At 38.1% G+C, this 26,319-nt stretch overlaps 1 protein-coding gene across 1 annotated transcript in view; it reads left to right on the top strand.

Annotated features, from left to right (window-relative positions):
* Positions 1-26,319, top strand: part of oxr1a (oxidation resistance 1a) — a 200,328-nt gene that overhangs the window by 134,306 nt on the left and 39,703 nt on the right. The window contains 3 exon segments of the mRNA XM_067448060.1: positions 492-608; positions 24,368-24,520; positions 26,100-26,284. Of these exon segments, the coding sequence (XP_067304161.1) occupies positions 492-608; positions 24,368-24,520; positions 26,100-26,284 (455 nt within the window).

Below are 26,319 nucleotides of genomic sequence, written 5' to 3' on the forward strand. Positions count from 1 at the left end.
ATTCAAACAAAACAAAGTTATTCGTCCTGGCTTCAGAGTTCAATAACATAAAAAAAAAACATAAAATCTCTTATGTGTGTGTGTATATATATATATTATAATATTAAAGGGCTGTTTGATCTTTTCTCTTTATTCCATTACAAATTGGAAATGAAATGATCAGATGGTGCTCCGTTCGACTTTTCTGACATCCTTTACTCTTCCCTGATGATGACCTCTGGCCTACTTTCTGTACGATCTGAATTTCTGCAGTTTGAAAATTTGATGTTCTAAATTTCTTCTTGATCTGAAATCTTGAATCTGTTAAGCGAAATCAGTCGGATGTACAGTGGCACAGTGCTCATTCAGTAAATGAATAGCTAAACAGATGTGTTTTGAGTCTCAGGAAGATTGTTCCAACTGCGACTGGCATAATAGCTAAACGCAGAAACACTAGAGGTCCAGAGTGTGTGTGAGTATCGATTGTGCGTTACATTGCATTGTGTTTGCAGGTTCTGTATGTTCCTGATCCGGAGTATGCGTCCAGTGCGGGCAGCTCTCCCTCCTTCAGTCCCAGCAGCCCGCTCTCTCCCACCTCCTCTGAAGCAGACCTGGAGAAAGTGACCGCGGTATGTGACATTTCCTTGTTCACACCACACAGCCTCATCATTTAACCTGTGCTCTTGAGGGACTTTCACACAATCAGACAGGTCCTGAGCATGGCATGCGTTCGTACTGAAGGCTCTCTGGGAATTTTCTAACAATTTCCAGAATCGAAGCTCTGTGTGCTTTTGTATCTTATGCTTTCTGGTTTACAGGAATCATGTGAGAGGGCCTTAATGGAACAGTGAAATCATGAGGTGACAGCTGCTGTTCATTGTTAGTCAGGAAACATTGTGCTTTGTTTTTCATCAGCTGATAGGAAGAATGCCAGTCTTGCAGAAAAGCTCTCCCTTAGGTTGCCGAGGTATTCATGTGTTTGTCAAGACGAATAGGAGCTGTAATTTTGGACTTTAGATAATTAACTCAATGTCAACACATTCACATTTAAAGCTGAATGTAATTGTTAAAATACTTCCTTGTATCCCAGTTTAATATGTAGAAACAACTAGAAGACAGATAAAAAATGGGAAGATTGTGGCTCTCTGGTGCTGTCAAAACACTCTGTCTGACTAATGTTAGCTGGAGAAAGTGTTCGGGAAAACTATTTGGAAACATTCATTGTATTTGTTATCCTGTTTGGTAATTACCTGGCAAATCACGCCTAAAATATTGATCTAATACTAGTTATCAACGAAGGACAAATGGATATATAAAATATTTATACGACACAAACAGATGTACTTCTGTATATTTGCTTTTGAGTAGGTTTTGAGATCACCTGGCTCAAGGGTGTGTTTTTTTTACTGTCAGACGTGATATTTGCACACCCTCTGTAATCAAATGCCTGCCATGAGTTTTGTTGACTTGCCCTCATTCTTAGAAGCAATTTATTTAAATCCCTAAGAAATTAGTTATTTCTGGTTTGATGACTATAACTGGGTGATATTTTCATTTTATTAGTATGTTTATTTCTTTTATTTTATTTATTATGATATTAGTATTTAAGAACTTGCTCTAAAATGGTTTAAAGTTTGTTTTTCCCCTCCAGTCAAAGAAACCATCAATCCGTCAAAGTAATTTGTAACGGTCGTTGTTGCTAGTGTGTGTGTGTGTGTGTGTGTGTGTGTGTGTGTGTGTGTGTGTGTGTGTGTGTGTGTGTGTGTGTGTGTGTGTGTGTGTGTGTGTGTGTGTGTGTGTGTGTGTGTGTGTTTATGTAGTTTATGAGGACACAAATTTGATATTACACTGGTATTACACAATTAATGTGGTTTATGAGGACACTAATTTGTATAACTACATGGGTATTACACTGGTATTACACAATTAATGTGGTTTATGAGGACATTTCAAATGTCTTCATATTTCAAATAGCTTTAAAAACATGCTTATTTTTTATTTTTATTTTGAGAAAGTAAAAATGCAGAATGTTTCCTGTGATGGGTAGGTTTAGGGGCAGGGGCAGTGTAAGGGGATAGAAAATACGCTTTGTAGAGTATAAAGACCAGTACGCCTATGTAAACCACATAGACGTGTGTGTTTGTGTGTGTGTGTGTGTGTGTGTGTGTGTGTGTGTGTGTGTGTGTGTGTGTGTGTGTGTGTGTGTGTTGTGTGTGTGTGTGTGTGTGTGTGTGTGTGTGTGTGTGTGTGTGAGTAAAATATATTTTTTAACATTTGAAATATAAAGGAAGATCAAAACACTAAACATTGTTAAGGTATTTATCAGAAAATTATTTGGCAAGAAAAGGCAAAATACAGATACATGTTTTAGTTTACTATGCAAAAGGCCAAATGCATACATTAACTACTGCATAATAATTTTTTTTAAAATTCTCTTATTTTTATTAATTTTTTATTTCTTTTATATGCCAATTAAGTCTGCAAAATTTAAATAATTTAAATAAAATAAAATACATTATATATATAAATAGTATATACAGTTGTCCTCAAAGGTTTATACTTGCAGAATCTGCAAAATGTTAATTTTTTTGATAAAATAGGAGGAATCATAAAAAGCATGTTTTTTGCTGTAATATTGGCCTGTACTAAATCAAAAATGACATACTTTTTATAATCCCTTATTATGTTAAAATTATTAGCATTTTAAAGATTATGAACTTTTTGACTTGGCATATATATATATAATAAGGTTTCATTAGTTAACATTAGTTTATGTATTAACTAACATTAACTAACCATGAGCAGTACATTTGTTACTGTATTTGTTCATCTTTGTTAACATTAGTTAATAAAAAGAAAGCTGTTTATGTTAGTTCACAGTGCATTAACTAATGCTAGCAAGATTTTAATAATGTATTAGTAAATATAGAAATTAACTTTAACAAAGATAAATAAATCGCTTTATAAGTGCAGTTCATTATTATATATATTAATGTAGTTAACTAATGAACCTTGTTGTAAAGCATACATACATACATACAGTACATACATACGTACATACATGCATGCATAAATATATAAAATATATGGGAGAAAAAAACTTGCCATTAGTGTAATGCCTAATTACATTAAGAAAACTTAATGGGCAAATTACAACATTGCAGTTGCTTAATCTCTATTGTTATTGGGAATTTTCTATTTATCGTCCACCCCTAGTGGTATATCATCTAATCTTTGTACTGTGGAGTAACTGTGCTTGTGTTACCTGCTAATGCTGTCAGACGTTTTGGTGTTGAACTTCTGTTTTGTAGTAAAGACTTTACCTTTAAGATACTGCTGTACCTCGCTGCCTCCTGGTCTCCATAGTGACTGCTATGACGGTGCTGTTTGCAAACCTGCCCTCTCGAGTGCTCAGCCTTAGAGGCCTTCCCTTTCGTTTTCTCACATCTATTTGGACCGTTCCTCTGGGAAAAGAAACTGTGATCTGTCTAGCTGACAGGTGCTGTACTGGGAATGAAATGAGGACTCCTTACCTGTTCCAAAATCCAGGAGCTGCCTACCTAGACAAATTGTAGGCGTGCTTCTGACCTCGATTTATCCAGAATTTAAGACTCTTCTCTCTTTATGCAGAAGGCAATCCCACAATGCATTTCAAGAAGCTCTATAACCAAATTCATTCAAAAGAAGGCAAGCAATATTTTATTAAAGGAAACCTATGCTTACAATGTATTCAGTTCTGTGGAAATTACAAGTCAAATGGTGTTTGCTTTTTTTTAATGCTTATTAGAGTATCACACTGTAGGCTTTGCGTAATAAATCGATGTTAGGAATATAAGGTTGGAATCAATTTCACTGAAATTGATTCCAAGTCACAACGTACTTGATTTGCACACTTTGCACCACAGTGTATAATTATGTTTGAGGATAACTAACCAATATTAAATAATGAGAGAGAGAGAGAGAGAGAGAGAGAGAGAGAGAGAGAGAGAGAGAGAGAGAGAGAGAGAGAGAGAGAGAGAGAGAGAGAGAGAGAGAGAGAGAGAGAGAGAGAGAGAGAGAGAGAGAGATTTATCCAAAGCCTCAATTCGGAAGAAGTAAAACATCTGATAAATACATTTATTACTACACATTTCGAAACAACAGATGGTGTTAAATGTGGCTACAAATGAAATAAATTACATTATTTAAAAAAGCAGCATATAAAAGTGAATTGAAAAAGAGAGGCAAAAATATACTAAAAAAAACACCAATAGATGAAAAATGGTTTGACTCAGACTGCAACACATTAGGAAAACAACTTAGAAAATGATCAAATCTGAAACATAAAGAACCAGACAACACAGACATACGAACAGAATACTGTTCAAAACTAAACTAGACACAATTAGAGTGAAAACGCAACACACTCTGACCAAAGGTTTACAGGAAATTGAACACTCAATCAATCACAATCAGTTCTGGGATATATGGAATAATCTGAGCACAACAAAACCACAAGATCTACCAATACAAGATGGAGAAATCTGGATGAAGCATTTTGAAAAATGATATAAAGAAATCCCACCAAAACACCTCAATGAGAATTATAATCAGATCAAACTAAATCTACAAATTTATGAAGACACATTTAAAAATAATTTTAGAATCCACTTGACTTCCCAATTACACATGAAGAATTAACAAACAAACAAACTTAAAAGCCAGAAAAATAAGAAATCTTGTGGTCCTGACAGCATTCTGGGTGAGATGCTGAAACACAGCATCCCTGAGCTGCAGACGCCTGTGCTCAAACTATTCAACATTGTACTTAGTTCAGGCTGTTTTCCTGACATCTGGAGCCAAGACTTATTACCCCAATTCACAAAAGTGGAAATATATTGGACCCTAATAATTTCACAGGCATTTGTGTGAGCAGTAATCTGGGGAAGTTATTTAGGAGTATTTTAAACAATAGAATTGTAAACTTTCTTAACGAACACAATGTCCTGAGTCCGAATCAGATTGGCTTTCTTCCAAATCACAGAACTACTGATCACATTTACACCCTACACACCCTAATCAATAAACACGTAAAACAGACCAAAAACTGAAAAATATTTGCATGCTTTGTCGATTTCAAAAAAGCATTTGATTCTATTTGGCACAACGGATTATATCACAAACTTTTACAAAGCTGTGTAGGGGGTAAAGTTTATATGACATTATAAAATCAATGTATTCGAACAAGAAATGTGCAATACGAATTGGCAATAAACACACAGAATTCTTCACCCAGAAGAGAGGAGTGCGGCAGGGCTGTAGCCTGAGTCCGGCGCTGTTCAACATTTACATTAATGAACTAGCGGTGCAGCTGCAGTCTACAGGCCCTGGACTCACTCTAGGAGACGACCATGTAAAGCTCCTGCTGTACGCAGATGACCTGCTGGAGAAATACTGCCAGAACTGGGCCCTGGCAGTCAACCTCACAAAGACCAACATTATGGTCTTTCAGAAAAGGCCCAGATGTCAGAAACACAGACACCAGTTCAGTCTAGGCAGCACCGCCCTAGAGCACACGATGCAGTGCACTTACCTCGGCCTGGTTATCACTGCATCGGGGAGTTTCAGTTTGGCAGTGAATGCTCTCAAAGACAAAGCTCGAAGAGCTCTATATGCCATTAAGAAAAAATTCCAAACCATTGATTTACCGATTCCAGTCTGGATTAAAATATTTGATAGCATGATTCAGCCCATAGTGCTGTATGGTAGTGAGGTTTGGGGTCCACTTCGTGATCAGAGCTACACTAAATGGGACAGGCATCCAAAAGAAGCCCTACACACTGAATTCTGCAAAATTATCCTAAAATTACAAAGAAAAACACCCAAAAATGCATGTAGGGCAGAATTAGGCAGATTCCCATTGATTATTAATATGCAAAAAAGATCCCTCAAATTCTGGATGCACCTAAAATCAAGTCCCACAGAATCGCTACATTTTAAAGCGTTACAAACCCAAGAACTGAACCCCGAAAAAAGTCCCCTCAGTCAGCTGGTCCTGAGACTTACTAACCAGACTAACTCCACTAACACTCACCAGTCTCAGACCAGCACTGCTTCTCACACTAACATCAGAACAAACCAAATTATCAAACAATCTAAGAATACATATTTGGAACATTGGGATCAGGAAACTAAAACATAAAGTAAATTACAATTCTATCGAACTCTAAAATCAAATTATGAATTGGAAAATATCTCCAGAGTGTCATAGACACAAAGCAGAGACGGATCCTGACCTAGTACAGGCTCAGTGAGCACAGTCTGGCCATCGAGACGGGCAGACACAGAAAGAGGTGGTTACCCAGAGAGCAAAGGGTGTGTGTTCACTGTAGGACAGGAGAGACAGAGACGCACTTCCTCCTTCACTGTCACAAATACATTTCTATAAGAGACCTCTACTTTAATAAATTTAATACATTAATAAATAACTTTACAGCCATGACTGAAATAGAAAAAATAGATATAATACTAGGAGAGGGACAGACAGCCGCGCTGGCTGCGAGATACGTGTGTGCATGCAACAGCCTGAGAGAAAGCCGGTGAATGTGTGTTTAATGTGTGTAAAGCATCTGACCTCAGTGTGTGTCCCTACTGTCCACCACCTGACCCCCAGTATGTGTGAGTGTGTTTATATATGTTAAAACACTGTGGTATCAAATGTTCTAATTTGTTACACCGTTTATTTAAGTTCAAGTTATGTTATACTGTGTTGTAATATTTTCTTTATTATTACATCAATTATTATTATTATTTATGTTAATGTCTGTTATTATTTATGTTATTCGCTTTGGCAATATTGTATTTTTACATTCATGCCAATAAAGCGATCTTTAATTTAATTGAATTTAATTGAGAGAGAGAGAGAGAGAGAGAGAGAGAGAGAGAGAGAGAGAGAGAGAGAGAGAGAGAGAGAGAGAGAGAGAGAGAGAGAGAGAGAGAGAGAGAGAGAGACTGTACAGTAGATCGAGAAGAAAATACCCTGCGTCCCAATTCGCATACTATCCATCCTAAATAGTATTCGAAAATAGAATTAGTATGTCCCAAATCGTAGTATGTTGAAAAGAGTATTCCAAAGATTCCCGGATGGTTTACTATTTCCGGTCCGAATTCACAGTATGGATCGATGGGCACTCTAACGGCTGATATTGCCCACAACCCATTGCGAGTTGGCCGAGGATTCGATTAGAACTACAAACGCGGATAAAAAGCGTTAAAAAACTACAAACATGACGGATGTGCGAGTTAGACGGTTAAGTAGAGAAGTTTAGATAAAGGGGTTTGAGTGACCAACTATCAATATTTAACCTGACAAAAATATATTTATTCAGTGTTGTCACATTATATTCCACCTGCAGCAGCATTGAGAACTTTTGAAATGACACGTTTGGCCATTAACTTTTAAATGCATCATTATATTTAAACTGCAAACACATGAGGAGAGTCTCTGCATTAAAGACCCACAAATGGCAGATCAACGAGCGGCTACATTTCTCTCCGATACGGTAGGAGATTAAACTGAATGTGAAGGATTTGAACTGTGACGAATCTGACGATGATTGACAGGGCAGATAAACGGTGACGGGATGCACGTAACGAAGCGACAGAGTCCGTTAAAGATGGCGAAGTAGTATGTCCCGATGCTTGCATACTTTTCTGCTACACACTCAAAAGTATATACCTTTTCTTCACAAAAAGAGTACATACTTTTAGGACGTAGTATAAGTAGGCGAATTGGGACGCAGCAATAGTGTCATAGTCCAGCTGAAGTAAGTTTAGTGATGTTATTAATTTAGTCCATTTATCTATACAGCCACTCTGGAGAAAACAGTGATGTCAAAGTCAGTTCAGTTCTCATACAATGGTGTGTCAATGTAATAAATAATATTGGTGAATATTAAGTGTCCCAAACTAAGCAAGCCAAAAGCCGCAGATGACATCATGGAGAAAAAAACCTTGGGAAAAACCAGGATCAGTCAAAGGGCCAGTTCTTCTCTGGCCAATGAATGAACCATGTATGATTATGATTCCGGCAGCATTACAGGAAAGAAGTCAGATAGATCAGAACATTCAGAATATTTATCCGGTTCCATCTGGTTGAAGATCGGAGTGATCACGCCAGTATGAAGACGGTAGAATATATACTCTTGTGTTGCCAACAAGCCTCAGTACTCAAGGGGGCCATCAAATGTCAAATGGATTTTTATTAAAAATTAATCGGGCAGTTAACTATAAACATATTGACTTCAGCTGACTTGCTCAGAGCAATTGTCTTCAAACTGGTGCTCAGCCCTGACAGTCAAATAGGGCTCGCTGTATCCTGCGGTGGACATCCAACCCTGCCCACATTTAAAACTTCCCATCCACCTTCTGCCCTGAGAAACCCCATTTGTTGTATGTAGGGCTGGGCGATATGGCCCAAAAAAAAAATCCCCGATTTTTTCACCAAAAATTCGATTTACGATTTAAAACGATTTTTTCCCCCTCCTACTTAAAATCAATCTGCAGATGACAAAGAAATTGTTCAAAACAAGTTTTAACTTTATTTTGTTTAGGTAAAATTAAATATTTGCAGCTTGGTAGAAGTGCCACCTGGGGTGCAAAACTTTCAGCATGTGAATAACCCCCGACTATTCCACAGTATAAATGGGTACCATATCTTTTGCAATATACAGTATACATATCAAAGGTTTATGAATTGATATGCAGATAAAATTAACTTTTATTAACAACAGTAATGTGCAAAAAAAGTATAGGGAAAATTTAAATGTAGCCTAATGCTCTTATTAAATATAGATTAGCATTGTTCTTCAATAGTCTCACACTGAACTGATCGACAGCTTCAGTGATTATTAAAGGAGCTCTTTACTTTACTGTAATTTAGTCACAATTTGAAGAAAAGTTTAGTTTTTCCTGAGACTGTGACTTCGTACTTTCCATACATTAGGGAGTGAAAATCGCTAATAAATCAATAAGTGCTCTTCTGCTGGTTATAGTGGTGGGCATTTCATATCTTTTTTTAAATAAAAATGCTACAAAATGGATTACACATTTAAAAAAAATAAACTAAAAAAAACATTCCACTATTTCTTTCACAAGCCCCCTTTAAACTTTTAGTTTTACAAACCATCACATTAAAAATAACATTACAGTCGGATATCTAGAGCTTTGAAGTGCTGGAAATAAGTGTGAAGCTCTTGAAAACCATTGGAAAGTGCTTGAATTTCAATCTCAAAAGGTTGTACGAATCCTGAGATAAATAATGACAACAACAACATTAAATCCATGTGGTTTTACTACAGTACAATCGTGGTAAATGTTGGTGTTTTGTGACTGAAACCCCTGACCTTCGCTCAGCTCTGTTAGAGCTGATATCTGTGGTTTATAACAGAATTCTGCGCCGACCGCTTCCACTAGATCACCGTAGCAATGGTGTGTTGATTTAAAAGGTCTCTCTCTGGATCATCAGCGCTGTGTATCGTGTCTGTCACGAGATTGGCCCGTGTGTGAGCTCGCGCTGCGTTCGTGTCAGCGCAGCTTTAAATGAGTATAGCGCCTAGCGCGGTTCCGTTCAGACTTCAAACACACTTTGCAGCGGGTATTGTTAATTGTTCTGTGAAAAACTGAACCAATTACGAATGACACGGTATGTTGTTAGACGCGATCCTTGTTGTTTGTGTACCTCTGTGGCAAACGCGCGCGGGGAGGGCTGAGCCATTACAGGAGCTCAGAGGGGAGCGTCGGCGGATTTGAAAGATAAAACCGATTTTCATTCACAAAAATCGTCGTAAACTAAAAACTCGAATTAATTCATAAAATCGATTTATCGCCCAGCCCTAGTTGTATGTATGTTTCCGATTGAAAGGGTTTTTAGGCATAAGGGTAGGTTTTGAGCAGGCTTCAGGCATAAGGGTTGGTTTTGAGCAGGCTTCAGGCATAAGGGTAGGTTTTAGGTGGGTTTCAGTATGTAGGTTCCAGATTAAAAGGGTTTTTTAGACATATGAGTAAGTTTTGAGTGGGTTTCAGTGTGGTCTGTCATAAAAAAGAAAAATATGAGAAATAAATGAAAAAGAATTAGGCTTTCAATGCTTCTTCCGGTTTCAGATTTTTTTTTTATCCTCACTTTACTAGAAATCTCACCCTGCAGCTAATTTCATCGGTTAAGGTCCTCATGAAATGAAAATCGATCTTATTTACTTTGTTAGCACATATTACAGTTCTTAGGGTGAACAATTAATCCATGCAAGTTAATACACAGAAAAAAATAGCTTGCCGTGGTAATCTTAAATCAAAATCTGAGAAGTAACTTCCGGTCTGGAAACAGCGTTCCTTCTCAATGATGTCAATTTGACAGCTTATGTTTTAAAATGCATAACCACTCCCTCCAAGCATTAGTCTGCTATGAGCGAGATGGAGAGGAGGAGCGCTGAGGTAAAACCCTGCCCTCTATTTAATATTCCGTTACACTTGGAAACACGTTACAGCACTGAAGAAAACTCACTCGCAACTTCCGGTTCACTGGGACCTTAAGGTTACAGTGACGGGTAGGGTTAGGGATCAGTGTTTGGTGGAGGCAATCAGTACTGTGATTGACATGACCAGTAAAATCTAATCAGCTGCAGGGCTGAGTTTCTGCTGAGCTGGTTTGACGTATTTGTCCATGGTGTGATTGGATGTCCACTGCAGGCTGCAGCAAGATGCTTCTCCTGACAGTCGGTTACCTGAAAGAGAAAACTGACTGTAGAAAAAGACAGTTCATGCTCATGTTCGGTAGAGAACCCCTTGTGGCAATGCTGAGAATGCAACACCTACTTGCATGTGTGTTAAAATAGGCAGCAGTGCTCATTGACCTCCTCAGCCAAAGAGTCGTTTCCCTGCGCCACAGAGTCCTCCAGGGACACGGCAGGGTGAGCCGGGTGCGGTTTGATTCAGTTGTGTAAAGAAAGCACTTCAGTAAAGCAAACAGCTCTTTTTTCCAGGCTGTAACAATATTTTAATTACGGAGCTCTTATTGCTGGGATACAGACTGAGCTTGTATTAATTATTAAAGTGGATGCCCTGGCATGTTTGTGTGTAACGAAGAGCAATAGTAAATGCTGACCACAGTTTTGCAGTTTATTTGGAATAAGGAAGTACAGTGAGGAAAAAAAGTATTTGAACACATTGCTATTTTGCAAGTTGTCCCACTTAGAAATCATGGAGGGGTCTAAAATTGTCATTGTAGGTGCATGTCCACTGTGAGAGACATAGGGCCCTATTTTAACGATCTCAAAGCGCGAAGTGCAAGTAACTTTGTGGGCGGGTCTCGGCGCTGTTGCTATTTTCCCGGCGGGATAAATGGCTCTTGCGCCCGGCGCAAATCTAAAATGGGTGGGTCTGAAGTAGCTTCATTATTCATAGGTGTGGTTTGGGCGAATAAACCTAAATCTGAGCGTCATCCAACATTCCCTTTAAAAGCAGGTGCCCAAGTTCCATTATGGATTGCTATTATTCCATTATGGATTTCCATTATTGATTGATGTTATTGTAAGAGCAGTGAAAGACAGAGAAGTTGTGTTGTATGGGGATGCGAGAAACCCACCCAAAATAGAGTCGGTTAAACAGGCGTCGGTTAAACAGTTTTTTCAGTTTTTCAGTCGATTTTTTTTCGTGGTTCTTGACGGACAAACTAATTTGTCAGATGTCCTTATATACATATATGTCTTGCCACTATTGGGCAAAAAGGTCTGATCCTTATTTACTACAATTAGCCTGAATAACAAGCTAGATTTATGCCTATTTTTCACATCTTGGTGGCACACCACAATGATTTCCGTCATCTCATGTGTTCATATTTTTTTAGTGTAACAATTTATGATTTGCAAAAATAACTGTTGCATCTGTGTAGATTACATGAGCAAAGTGTATGCGTGTTGTGCACGCTATACATTATGGTCAAGCATGCGCCCTTAAAATAGCATAATGAACAACGCGCAACGCGCCACTGTCTTTAGACCAGGTTTTTTCTGGTCAGTGGCGCAACTGTTTAATGGAACAGCAAAATAGCACCAGGGATTGTTTGCGCCGGAACATGCCTCCTTTTTTGCACTGAACCGCCCAGGGTACGCTAGTTCATTCACTAGTTTAGCGACGTGCTTCTGTGGAGGGAAAAGAGCGCTTTGCGCGGGTGCAAAATTGGAATGACACATGCGTCGGTGTACAAAGTCAATTGCGCTGAGTGCAAGATTGGGCCCATTATCTAAAAAAAATCCAGAAATCACAATGTATAATTTTTTTTAACTATTTATTTGTATGCTACAGCTGCAAATAAGTATTTGAACACCTGAGAAATTCAATATTAATATTTGGTACAGTAGCCTTTGTTTGCATTTACAGAGGTCAAACGTTTCCTGTAGTTTTTCACCAGGTTTGCACACACTGCAGGAGGGATTTTGGCCCACAGATCTTCTCTAGATCAGTCAGGTTTCTGGCCTGTCACTGAAAAACACAGAGTTTGATCTCCCTCCGAAGATTCTCTATTGGGTTTAGGTCTGGAGACGGGCTAGGCCACGCCAGAACCTTGATATGCTTCTTACAGAGCCACTCCTTGGTTATCCTGGCTGTGTGCTTCGGGTCATTGTCATGTTGGAAGACCCAGCCTCACCCTTGACCCATCTTCAATGCTCTAATTGAGGGAAGAAGGTTGTTCCCCAAAATCTCACAATACATGGCCCCGGTCATCCTCTCCTTAATACAGTGCAGTCGCCCTGTCCCATGTGCAGAAAAACACCATGCGTGCTATGCATGATTTCAAACCATGACGTCTTAGTGTATTACCAACAGTAATTTTGGAAACGATGGTCCTAGCTCTTTTCAGGACATTGACCAGCTCCTCCTGTGTAGTTCTGGGCTGATTTCTCACCTTTCTTAGGATCATTGAGACCCCACGGGTGAGATCTTGCATGGAGCCCCAGTCCAAGGGGGATTGACAGTCATGTTTAGATTCTTCCATTTTCTAATGATTGCTCCAACAGTGGACCTTTTTTCACCAAGCTGCTTGGTAATTTCCCTGTAGCCCTTTCCAGCCTTGTGGAGGTGTACAATTTTGTTTCTAGTGTCTTTGGAGAGGGCTTTGGTCTTGTTAGTAGTTGGATTCTTACTGATTGTATGGGGTGGACGGTTGTCTTTATGCAGCTAACGACCTCAAACAGGTGCATCTAATTTAGGATAATAAATGGAGTGGAGGTGGACATTTTAAAGGCAGACTAACAGCTCTTTGAGGGTCAGAATTGTAGCTGATAGACAGGTTTTCAAATACGTATTTGCAGCTGTACTATTAGTACCTTTTCAGTATTGTACCTTAGGGTCCTGCTTCAATTACAGTGGTGCACCTTTTTTAAAAATAAAAGAGTAAAGTTAGTTAGTAACTTTTCATATTTAGTTTATATTTAATTTATTTTTATATTCATATTTCAGTTATTTTAATTAAAGGATGAATATGTAAACACTGTGATAAACATCTGTTTGTTTATATAAATTACTTGCATTTAAACTTATTTATTAATTTATTTTAATTTAAATACATTTTGTATTATTATTTTTTAAGTTATTTAAAAATATTTGTTTATTTATTTTTAATATTTATGATTTTCCTTCTTGTTTGTCTGGTCTTCTAGGTTAACATTTTCTATCCCATTATGTCAGCTTGTTCATTGTTATGTTAATATTAAAGGGGTACTTCAGCGCTGGGAAGATGAATCTGTATTTAAACTGGGTCATCAATGTAGTAGAAATGTGAAATTATTTTTGAATTTGGTGCCTTCTAGACTGAGAAAAGACAGAAAATGTATTTTTGTCTCATGGGGATGAAAGACTACAATTCACAGAATGCTTCGCTGCCCTGTTAGGCCATTCCCAAAGCCACCTAAGTTACTGGATTACTGTGACTGAGTTGAAGACACTACAATTAAAACCTGAACGTGTCTGTTAAATATAATGAGTGAGTCACCGCGCGAGTATCACAGCACTGATCACTTACTGCAGGAGTGAGAGAAATGAGCTCCTGATGAGAGCTGAGGTAATCGCGACTACACTCGCGGCATACATTCACAACGCGAGTTCAGTCTGGCGCTTTTCAGTTCATACCTTTGCAAGCTTAACTTTCATAGAAATTAATTTGAGAAGTTAAAACACTTACATTGCTCACCATAGCTTCGTTTAAATGAGTGCCTGCAGCTGCCTGCTGAGCTCTCCCTGCTAGCTGAGTGTAACCCATGAGTGTAACCCATCCCCCATGCGCGAGTTCAAAACATGCGGAAATGGCTCCCTCTGCTGGCTGTAGTCTTTAGCCTTATTCCAAACATTCCTCCTATGATGCAAATATCGTCAATTTGCATCCTAGGAGGAATTTTTCCAGAAATAAAATGCATAAATCTCTTGTCTCAGGGGGATATAAGGGGGGAAAGCACAATCATTTGATTATACTTCAGGGTTTCTACTGATACAAAGCCATATGCTAATCGCTGAAGTAAACCTTTAAGAACAACAAAATGGTAATTGTTAGTTCAGTTAGTCATTCGATTTTATGTAAACAAGACAACCAGTCATTGGTCAAATTACATGCCTATTAAGACTTTTCCTGTCTAAATGGCTGGCTCTTGGCCGAGTAGATCAGACTGTGTACTGATAATCAAAATTCGGACTATACAAGCAGCGCTGACGCCATCTCTGAAATCTGGTGACATTGAATTGATTCTCCTGTAGAGTTTTTGCCTCGTATCATCCTGATCTCACCCGCCCTTCCTGCTGTATGCTAAATTTAGTCTGTGTCACAAGAAAACGAGAGGGAGTGAGAGATTGGTGAGACTGTGTGCATGTGTATGTGTGTGTGTGTGTGTTAGAGAGATGGCCAGTGTTAATTACCAGTGGCTTCTGGTGTTGGCTGACACTTGGAAAGGTGACTTTGTCCCAGTCAGTGTTACAAGTCTGCTTTTATGCCCAGAAACTCTTGTGGTGCTTTGCTTTAGTCAATAACAGCATGAAACTCTGTTTTGACCTTTGTGACCATACCTTTCCAAAGTTTGAGATCAGTATCAGTGTATATAAATTAGGGCTGTAAGATATTGAAGAAAAATGTGATATGGAATATCGTGTTAAATAATGCGATATTCGATATGCGATACGATATTGCAATTTGTGTGTAAAATGTACTTTAATTATGTTTTTAAAAAATATTTAAAAACTGAGAATTAAACCATTGTGTTTCACATTCTTTCTGGGAAAAGAAAGCATCGCTACAACTTATAAATGTGACCAGCAGTGTCGATCATGTTTCGGTGTGTGTTTCAGACAGCGCGAGACTGCAAGTTTTAGTTTTTCGCAAATTATTGCGTTTAATAACTCTTTTTAACATCAATCAAGTCCCGTAAGTAATAGTCGTGTGCGCAGTCTATCTCTGCTATATGCGTTGACCTAAACCAGACACTTTTCACACCATTGCCTATTAAAATCATTCAGATATTGCGTGCTGTTGCGATATGCATATTGCGATATGTACATTTGCGCAATTTCGATATATCGCAAACCCCAATAATGTGTGTATATATATATATATATATATATATATATATATATATATATATATATATATATACAGTATTGTTCAAAATAATAGCAGTACAATGTGACTAACCAGAATAATCAAGGTTTTTCGTATATTTTTTTTATTGCTACGTGGCAAACAAGTTATCAGTAGGTTCAGTAGATTCTCAGAAAACAAATGAGACCCAGCATTCATGATATGCATGCTCTTAAGGCTGTGCAATTGGGCAATTAGTTGAATTAGTTGAAAGGGGTGTGTTCAAAAAAATAGCAGTGTGGCATTCAATCACTGAGGTCATCAATTTTGTGAAGAAACAGGTGTGAATCAGGTGGCCCCTATTTAAGGATGAAGCCAACACTTGTTGAACATGCATTTGAAAGCTGAGGAAAATGGGTCGTTCAAGACATTGTTCAGAAGAACAGCGTACTTTGATGAAAATGTTGATTAGAGAGGGGAAAACCTATAAAGAGCTGCAAAAAATGATAGGCTGTTCAGCTAAAATGATCTCCAATGCCTTAAAATGGAGAGCAAAACCAGAGAGACGTGGAAGAAAACGGAAGACAACCATCAAAATGGATAGAAGAATAACCAGAATGGCAAAGGCTCAGCCAATGATCACCTCCAGGATGATCAAAGACAGTCTGGAGTTAGCTGTAAGTACTGTGACAGTTAGAAGACGTCTGTGTGAAGCTAATCTATTTTCAAGAATCCCCTCAAAGTCCCTCTGTTAAAAAAAAGGCATGTGCAGAAGAGGTTACAATTTGCCAAAGAACACATCAACTGGCCTAAAGAGAAATGGAGGAACATTTTGTGGACTGATGAGAGTAAAATTGTTCTTTTTGGGTCCAAGGGCCACAGGCAGTTTGTGAGACGACCCCCAAACTCTGAATTCAAGCCACAGTACACAGTGAAGACAGTGAAGCATGGAGGTGCAAGCATATGGGCATGTTTCTCCTACTATGGTGTTGGGCCTATTTATCGCATACCAGGGATCGTGGATCAGTTTGCATGTGTTAAAATACTTGAAGAGGTCATGTTGCCCTATGCTGAAGAGGACATGCCCTTGAAACGGTTGTTTCAACAAGACAATGACCCAAAACACACTAGTAAACGGGCAAAGTCTTGGTTCCAAACCAACAAAATTAATGTTATGGAGTGGCCAGCCCAATCTCCAGACCTTAATCCAATTGAGAACTTGTGGGGTGATATCAAAAATGCTGTTTCTGAAGCAAAACCAAGAAATGTGAATGAATTGTGGAATGTTGTTAAAGAATCATGGAGTGGAATAACAGCTGAGAGGTGCCACAAGTTGGTTGACTCCATGCCACACAGATGTCAAGCAGTTTTAAAAAACTGTGGTCATACAACTAAATATTAGTTTAGTGATTCACAGGATTGCTAAATCCCAGAAAAAAAAATGTTTGTACAAAATAGTTTTGAGTTTGTACAGTCAAAGGTAGACACTGCTATTTTTTTGAACACACCCCTTTCAACTAATTGCCCAATTGCACAGCCTTAAGAGCGTGCATATCATGAATGCTGGGTCTTGTTTGTTTTCTGACAATCTACTGAACCTACTGGTAACTTGTTTGTCACGTAGCAATAAAAAATATACTAAAAACCTTGATTATTCTGGTTAGTCACATTGTACTGCTATTATTTTGAACAAGACTGTATATATACATATATATATATATATATATATATATATATATATATATATATATATATATATATATATATATATATATATATATATATATATATATATAAAATATGCATTATTATGCTTTTTTTGTGTAAATATTTTATTATATCTTTTCATTGGATAACACTGAAGAAAGGTTCACCTTTACCCTCCTTTACTTTTACCCTTTACCACTTCTTTAGCAAGGTCACAGTAGTGGTTCCAGTAATCCATGTCCTTAGTCTGCTTGTTTTCAGCAAACCGTTTGCGGGCTTTCTTTTGCATCATCTATAGAAGAGGCTTTCTTCTGGCACGACAGCCATGCAGACCAATTTGATGCAGTGTGCGGTGTATGGTCTGAGCTCTGAAAGGCTGACCCCCCTCCCCTTCAATACTGGCATCACTCATACGTCTGTTTTGCAAAGCCGACCTCTTGATATGATGCTGAGCATGTGCACTCAGCTTCTTTGGTCGACTATGGCGAGACCTTTTCTGAGTGGAACCTGTCCACTGAAATATTTATTTATTTTTATAAATAATATTTTTATTCAGCAAGACTTATTCAATTCCACAAAAACTTTATGCAGCACAACTGTTTTCAACATTAATAATAATAAGAAATGTTTTTTGAGCAGCAGACTTTTGATATTGTAATATTTCACAATTTTTCCACATTATTTATTTTGATCAAATAAACACAGCCTTACAGCAAAAACCCCAGTGATAAATTAACTCTTTTTTTATTTGACTCCCCACTCAAGAATGTTAAAAGTATAATTTAACATTATTTAGAGATAATTAAGAGATTAATTAAGGGTAATACCTTATGATAATACCAGTGATAACACCTGATGATAACAAGCAGAATCACTGAAGGAAAGAGTCACCATTTTTAAGTCACCGTGATGGAGATCAGAGTTTGCTTTAGTTGGGCTCACCCTTGACTTTTTACCTTTTTTCCTGGTTGCTTTAACTGTGTATTTAGAAAACACAGAGAAAATCTGTTCAGAAGTTGATTATTGTTTGATTAACATTATTAATGTAATCATCATTTAATGAACTAATATCATTCTAAGACCAATCTCTAATTGTATGGGTGATGTGTTGATTTTATATTATTGATTACAACAGCTCTGTGCTGTTACAGCATGAGATTCTTTAGTTTATATCTGTAGACACCCAGACATCAAGAATCAGCATATGAATCTCAACAATGGTGACACCGCATATCAGATACACAGATCATCTCTGAGCATTACAAAACAAGCTACTAAAAAGTCACATAAAACCACAAAAATTAAAGAGAATTATTACTAAACCAATGAATCGTATAATTTATTCATGCTGCAATGCATGCTGTGAGCCATGGGTGAGTTTTGATTGATGCACCCAGAATGCACGGCAAAAAGCTTTTTGATGGCCACCATTGTTGAGATTCATATGCTGATTCTTGATGCCTCTGTGTCTAGAATCACTTTTAAAAATGTATCTGATTGTATTGAAAACACCAGATCTTGTGGTGTAGAATCACAGAGCTGCTGAAATCAATAAAGTAAACCTCAAAGATCAACTCAAAGAGGAGGCGCTTAATGACATCAGTAATTCAGCTCATTAAGATAGTCAATACATAACCAGCAACACCTGATCACATTTTATCTAGACTCTGGAAAAATTAATGTTGTAAAGTCAAGGGTCAAGAGGCCAACTAAAGCAAACACTGATCACCATAATGGTGACTTTAAATGGTGGCTCTTTCCTTCAGTGATTCTGCTTGTCATCATGAAGTGTCATCACTAATGGTCAATCATCGCTTAATTAATCTCTTAATTATCTCATTAAATGTAACACTTATTCAGAGTTACTTTTAACACTCTTGAGTGTGGAGTCAAACTGAGGAGAGTTAATTTAACACTGGGGTTTTAGCTGTGTGAGCATAAGCGACTTCTTTCAAAAACATTTAAAAAAAATCTTACAGCCCCAAACCTTTGAATGGTAGTGCATCGCTGCATTTTACTGCCGTTTTACTATATCCATTGTTACTTGGCACATTTCTTTGTTCTTAAAGATTGTGCAAGAGCATAAAGAGATAAATTAAGGTAGTGATAAAGTATTTAGCTTTCAATTACAACAAAGCCACATATGGATCCATTTTGGGATCTTGAGCGTTGCCATAGAAACTAATAATTTCTGAATCTATGGACAAGAATGGCTCCAAGTAGAATGCAGATACCCATTACAGTGATATCTGTCAGGTACTTTTGGCTTTTCCCCTGCAGAACTTGTTTCTGGTCACCAGATGGAGCTCCAGGTTGTTGTCCTAATATTTCACGGCAAACAGCTGCAAATAAACAAATCCACAGATGACAAATAATTCAAAGTGCTGTTGTTGATCTCAATTAATATTAGAGTCAGCTGACAGCATCCTTCTGCTGCATTATGCATTCTCAGTATTCGTCTTATTATAATGACAACAGAGCGGCTGAGATTTGAGTGCTCATCTACTGCTTCAGACTAATAGCACATAAGTCATTAACATGAGCTGGAAAAATGTTGCGTGAAGTTTAACAGAACTCTAAGGGTGTGTGTGAAGTTGAGATCAGTCCGGCGGTTATCTAATGATCACATGGATATCAACCACCCACATGCGGAGCCCTACAGTCAGGGTTAGTGCCCTTTTTCCCAGGCTTAGGTTCTAAATTAAGCAACTGGTCTCCCCTAGGCTGGATTCACTGAGGCCGTGTAAAACCAGCCCAGCGTAGGTAAGCTCCAGATGGCCTAGAGGACATGAAGATGTACATTTTTTTCCTTCTCCATGTTGCACGTCACCCGGCCAGAGGACACATTCTGTTGGTCTCTCTCCCACAGTGTCTTTGATGTGGTTAGGTAAAAACCATGAGATTTTCTTCCAGAAGCACTGAATGGATGGTCCTTGACCCAATGATTTCGAAGACGCTGCTGTTCTTGTAGACTTTTGTAGATTTCTTCATTGCAGAAAGTCATTGTGTGTTAGCCGTCAATCTTTGTACCGGAGTAATTGAGTTGCATTGATTTCTGTGATCTGGTGCAGTAATGTTGTTTATGAATTGACCACCTGAGTCGATCATTTAAGACTGAATGACAGTACTGCTTTACTAGTTGCTTTACTGCTTTACTATTATTGGCTGGTACTGCTACAAATAAGTCTAATAAATGTCTTCCTTTTTAATAAGGGACAAATTGAGAAACATTTTAAGTTGCCCTGCAATTTATCTCATTCTCAGCATCATTTTAATGGCTATTTTTTATTAAAGGGGTTGTTTATTATATATATATATTTTTACTTATGTAACAAGTCTTGTCATTTCTTTTTTTGTAAATGTGAATTTGGTCAACTTGTAAGAGTACACTTGAATATAAATATCCTCATCGCTAAAACACATGGACTTACACTCACCTAAAGTATTATTAGGAACACCATACTAATACTGTGTTTGATCCCCTTTCGCCTTCAGAACTGCCTTAATTCTACATGGCATTGATTCAACAAGGTGTTGAAAGCTTTCTTTAGAAATGTTGGCCCATATTGATAGGATAGTATCTTGCAGTTGATGGAGATTTGTGGGATGCACATCCAGGGCACGAAGCTCCCGTTCCACCACATCCCAAAGATGCTCTATTGGGTTGAGATCTGGTGACTGTGGGGGCCATTTTAGTACAGTGAACTCATTGTCATGTTCAAGAAACCAATTTGAAATGATTCCAGCTTTGTGACATGGTGCATTATCCTGCTGGAAGTAGCCATCAGAGGATGGGTACATGGTGGCCATAAAGGGATGGACATGGTAAGATACAATGCTCAATAGGCCGTGGCATTTAAACAATGCCCAATTGGCACTAAAGGGCCTAAAGTGTGCCAAGAAAGTGGTACCCGGTGGGGTCTTCGGTTGTAGCCCATCCGCCTCAAGGCTGTGCATGTTGTGGCTTCACAAATGCTTTGCTGCATACCTCTGTTGTAACGAGTGGTTATTTCAGTCAAAGTTGCTCTTCTATCAGCTGGAATCAGTCGGCCCATTCTCCTCTGACCTCAAGCATCAACAAGGCATTTTCGCCGACAGGAATGCTGCATACTGGATGTTTTTCCCTTTTCACACCATTCTTTGTAAACCCTAGAAATAGTTGTGCATGAAAATCCCAGTAACTGAGCAGATTGTGAAATACTCAGACCGGCCCGTCTGGCACCAACAACCATGCCACGCTCAAAATTGCTTAAATCATCTTTCTTTCCCATTCTGACATTCAGTTTGGAGTTCAGGAGATTGTCTTGACCAGGACCACACCCCTAAATGCATTGAAGCAACTGCAATGTGATTTGGATGATTCGATAATTGCATAATGAGAAATTGAACAGGTGCTCCTAATAATCCTTTAGATGAGTGTATATCTGTTCAGAAAACCAACCGATTAGTCAATTTTGAAAATATGTAGTTTTGCACATCCCTAGCAGAGATGCATTGATCTGTTTATCCATCCCTAAATCCTGAATAAATCTCTACAGCATGCAGGAAGGCGTTGTTTGTTCTTTTAAACTTCTTCCCGGGAACACTAGATGTTCTTGGTATTCCAGTTGGTTAATAATGGCTTTGATAATGAACCGAGCTATAAACAGCAAGCCAGCGTCAGAGCTCTGGAAATACACAAAGCTATTTACGTTTCTGTGCACGTTACACCGGTGGCATCCTTCCTTCCGGCACTGAGCGAGACAAACGCCTTCTTCCTGGGCTGTCAGAGGAGGAGAATCTGTGTTTGGAAAAGGCGGAGAGTGTTAACTGTGAACAGGGTTTCATGAAGGCATGTTTTGACTCTCTGGTTGCTTTTTCAGGGATCTGATGGGTGGGCCGGTCTGTTACGGCACACAGGATGTGCGATGTTGAGGCCAGAGGGCGGGAACAGCGGCTGTTGTGCTTGTCAGGGAAGATATTGTGAGAACAAGAGTTTAGGATTATATTACTTATAGTGTTCTGAAGCAGACAATGTGCTTGATAATGAGCAGCCATGTCAAAGGTCGGTAGCAGACGGGGACAAATTTAAGCCCATTTCCATTGAAAAGTTTGGAGTCGGTACAAACGAAACTTTGCAATTTAAAATGTATTTCCAGCATCATTACATGATCCTTCAGAAATCATTCTTATATTCTGATTTAGTGCTCAAGAAACATTTCTTATTATGAATGAATGTTTATTTGAATGATAAATATTTTGTATCAGTATAATGATTTATGTACATTACTGTTCAATCTTTTGAATGGTAGTCTATAGCTATATGTGGCCTGTAACTGTTGAGTGTCATTGATTACATCATTTTAATTTTGGGGTGAACTATTCCTTTATTACTTAAAGCATGGATAAAGGATGTCTTCGGAAAATGTTGCCAAAATATTGATATTCTATTCTAGTGTTATGACTGTGTACCTCTGCCTTAATCACTATAATTGAGATGCACAGCAGTGGTGAGCGTTGGTGATTTCAGTAGTGAGATTTTCAAAGATTTATTATGTGCTGCGACAGAATCTTTATTGTAAACACTGACACTGCTTTATAGAGAGAGAGAAAGAACGACAGAGCAGGAGAGAGGAAGAGTCAGTGGTCTCTTGTGTAGTCACTACCCCAGCATTGGCCCATCAGTGTCAGTTTGGTCCAGTCGGCTCAGATGTGTGTGTAGAGAGAGGTGAGAGTGGAAGTGTGTGTCGGAGGAAAGCAGACAGCTGTGGGCAGGAGGTTGTGTTTGCAGGAGACCCAGCACCCACTCTCTGCCCCCGCTGTCGGCATTGAGTATTCATGCCTTCTCTAACAAACACACACACAGTCACACCACTACCCAGAGTCCTGTGCTGCATCCTGTTTCAGATTGAGTCCAGGATGACCAATATGTGGCCATTATGAGACCAATATGATTTAATTCAGTCTCTCCTTGAGTTAAAGTACTGTTCAGAAGTTTTATCTCTAAGATGTTTTTGATGTGCTGTATATGCTCACCCAGGTTGCATTTATTTCATAAATAAATTTTAAAAAATACAGAAGATTGATTGTAAAATATTATTACAATTTAAAACTCTTTTATTTGAATATATTGTAATTTATTCCTTTGATGGTAAAGCTGAACTGTCAGCATCATTACTCCAGTCCTAATTGTCCTTTGAATTTCATTGTCATGAAATTCTAATATGCTGAATATTTTGTGAAAAAAAGTGATACTTTTTCAGGATTTTTTTAATAACTAGAAAATACCAAAAAAAGAAATATTATTTTGTAACATTAAGAATTATACACAACCGTTCAGACTATTGAATGGTAATGTATATACATCTGTATCATGAATACAATTAAAATTAGAAGGTTGTTGATAAAGTAAGAGTACAGACATAGAGTTAAAGAGAGCCATAAACTGTGGCTCAGATAATTAGCTCTTCGAAGAATTTCAAAGGGATAGTTCACCAAAAAATTTAAACTAGCCCTTAATTTAAGTCATCCTAGGTGTATATGACATTCTTCTTTCAGAAGAACACAATCTGAGTTATATTAATAAAGTCCTGGGTCTTCCAAACTTTAAAATGGCAATGACTTGTTGTTAGTTTTTGAAGTCCATAAAAGTTCATCAATCCGTCATATAACTGCTCTGGGGGCTGCGTTTGTGTAAGAAAAAATTCCATGTTTAAATCTTCATAGACTAAAATAAATAACTTCTAGCGGTCAGCGGTACGCAAGTCGACTGAGAGCACGCAAGACATGCTGCTGCTGTGCAATATAGCATACATAAATTACCTGTAGCAGAACTATACAGGTGGAGCTGGGGACGGTGGAGGGTTTCTGAAAGTACGATGCAACTGCTACAGAGAATGCTGACCAAACATTTAAAGGTTGTGCAGCGAGCTCATTGGCTACTGATACAAATCAGCTCTGCCCTATAGAGAAGGATGTGATTGCAAGCAGATTGAGTTAAGGGCCCATCAGCCTGTCATTTTCATGACAGAACATTTTTACCGAAGTAATTTTTTTGTGGCTGCTGTTTCTTTATTTCTCGCTGTAATCTGTCCCGTCTCTGTCTCGCAGGACTCCAATTGTCCACCTCGCTCCGATGCTCCTGCCCCTCCAGCCTTCTCTGGCCTGCGGTCCTCCCGTGTGGTTTCCTCCACCTCTGAGGAAGAAGAGGCGCTGACAGAGAAGTTCCTCAAAATCAACTGCAAGTACATCACAGATGGCAAGGTGAGTTAGTGTTCGACTTTTCTAATTGGCAACGTCTCCAAAGGTGCACAAAGTTAACTTCTGGAGGAGTCCTCTGGTTATTCATTAATAAGACCCCTGCTTTTCCTCTGTCCTCTGGGAAAACAAAAGACTGCAAAACTGCAAGGATTTCCAAGTCCTGCTGAAAGTGTCTGCTTAAAGCTGAGCTGCTGTCGCCAGCACTGATCTGTTCTCTCCTTAGTGAATCTATCTATGCCTGCCGAGTGTAAGGATGTTAGTCCAAAGATGATTTTCTCTCATTCTGTCAAAAATGTCCTGCCCTCACAATCACCCAGCAGTGAATATACAGCTTATTCAGTGAATTCACTGAACAGTTGTGCTGCAGTGTGATCAGTACGGTCTGGTTCACAAACAAGGGACTCTTATGATCCAATTCTTTTAATGAATCTTTCAAAAAGAGCAATTGAGGGCCGCATTTCCCAAAAGAATTGTGAGCCTAAACTGATCGTAAACCAACGGCACCAAAGGACTCTATTTAGGTTTGCAATGCATTTGGGAAACGCAGCTCAGAACTGTTTTAATCATTCTGATGGACCCGCTACTAAATGAATGCACTAACTCTTAACTTATCAGAACTTTCAGTGATGAAGTGTGTGTGTGTGTGCGTGCGTGCGTGCGTGCTTATGTGTGTATACAGTACAAGTAAACATTAAAATGATGTGACAACATTTATAATGTTACATGAGATTTATATTTAAAATAAATTATTTTAAACGTTTTAATTTATCCCAAAAAATGTATTGTGGTTTTCATAAATGAATAATGCACCACAATTATTTCCAACATTGATAATAATAAGAAATGTTTCTTAAACAGCAAATCAGCATATTAGGATTTCTGAAGGATCATGTGACACTAGCTATGTTTCCTTCCAAAGTTGCTAATATAACTTAAGCGAAATTTCACAGAAATTCAATTTGGCCACTTGAAAAATTTAGATGTGATCCGTCACTAGAAAATGTTCAATTGGAGACCTGAATTATTTTACAGTGCATTGAGGAATTTATTCGGTAAATGTGTTTCCGACATGGTTTATGCACATGTTTCCTTGTCAGATAAAACAATTTATCTGACTCATTTTAGTGCATACTTTTTTTTTAATGCGCATTTATAGAATTTATGCACATCTTGGCATTTCCATCCAGCATTTTTTATGCAATATGCCAAAATGCACATTAAATAGGTGGATGGAAACATAGCTACTGAAGCCTGGAGTAATGATGCTTAAAATTTAGCTTTGCCATCACAGCAATAAATTACATTTTTAAAATATATTCAAATATAAATATTATTTTTAATTATGATACTATTTCACAATATTGCTGTTTTTACAGTATTTTTTCAGTCTTGTTGAGGAAAAGAGACTTCTTTCAACATTGTAAGAATCAACATTTTTAATGGTAGCGCATTTGAAACAAGTGTATTTTTTACAAAAAATTGTATTGTGTTATTTATTATTATGATTTTAAATTTATGTAAAATGTGTGTATAATATGTATATGTATAATATATGTATAAATAAAGAATATTCATGTCACAGGGAATTGTTAGTGGGGTGTTGCTGGTGACGCCCAACAACATCATGTTTGACCCTCACCGGACGGACCCTCTGGTTCTGGAGCGAGGCTGTGAGGAGTATGGGATCATGTGTCCACTGGAGGAGGTTCAGTCTGCAGCCGTCTACAGAGAGATCACCGACACCAAGATACGGGACTCCGTACCCCCGTAAGACACTCTCACTTTGTAATAAATGTTAGAAT

Source organism: Pseudorasbora parva, chromosome 7 (assembly GCF_024679245.1).
Source record: "Pseudorasbora parva isolate DD20220531a chromosome 7, ASM2467924v1, whole genome shotgun sequence".
In the NCBI taxonomy this organism is placed as follows: Eukaryota; Metazoa; Chordata; class Actinopteri; order Cypriniformes; family Gobionidae; genus Pseudorasbora; species Pseudorasbora parva.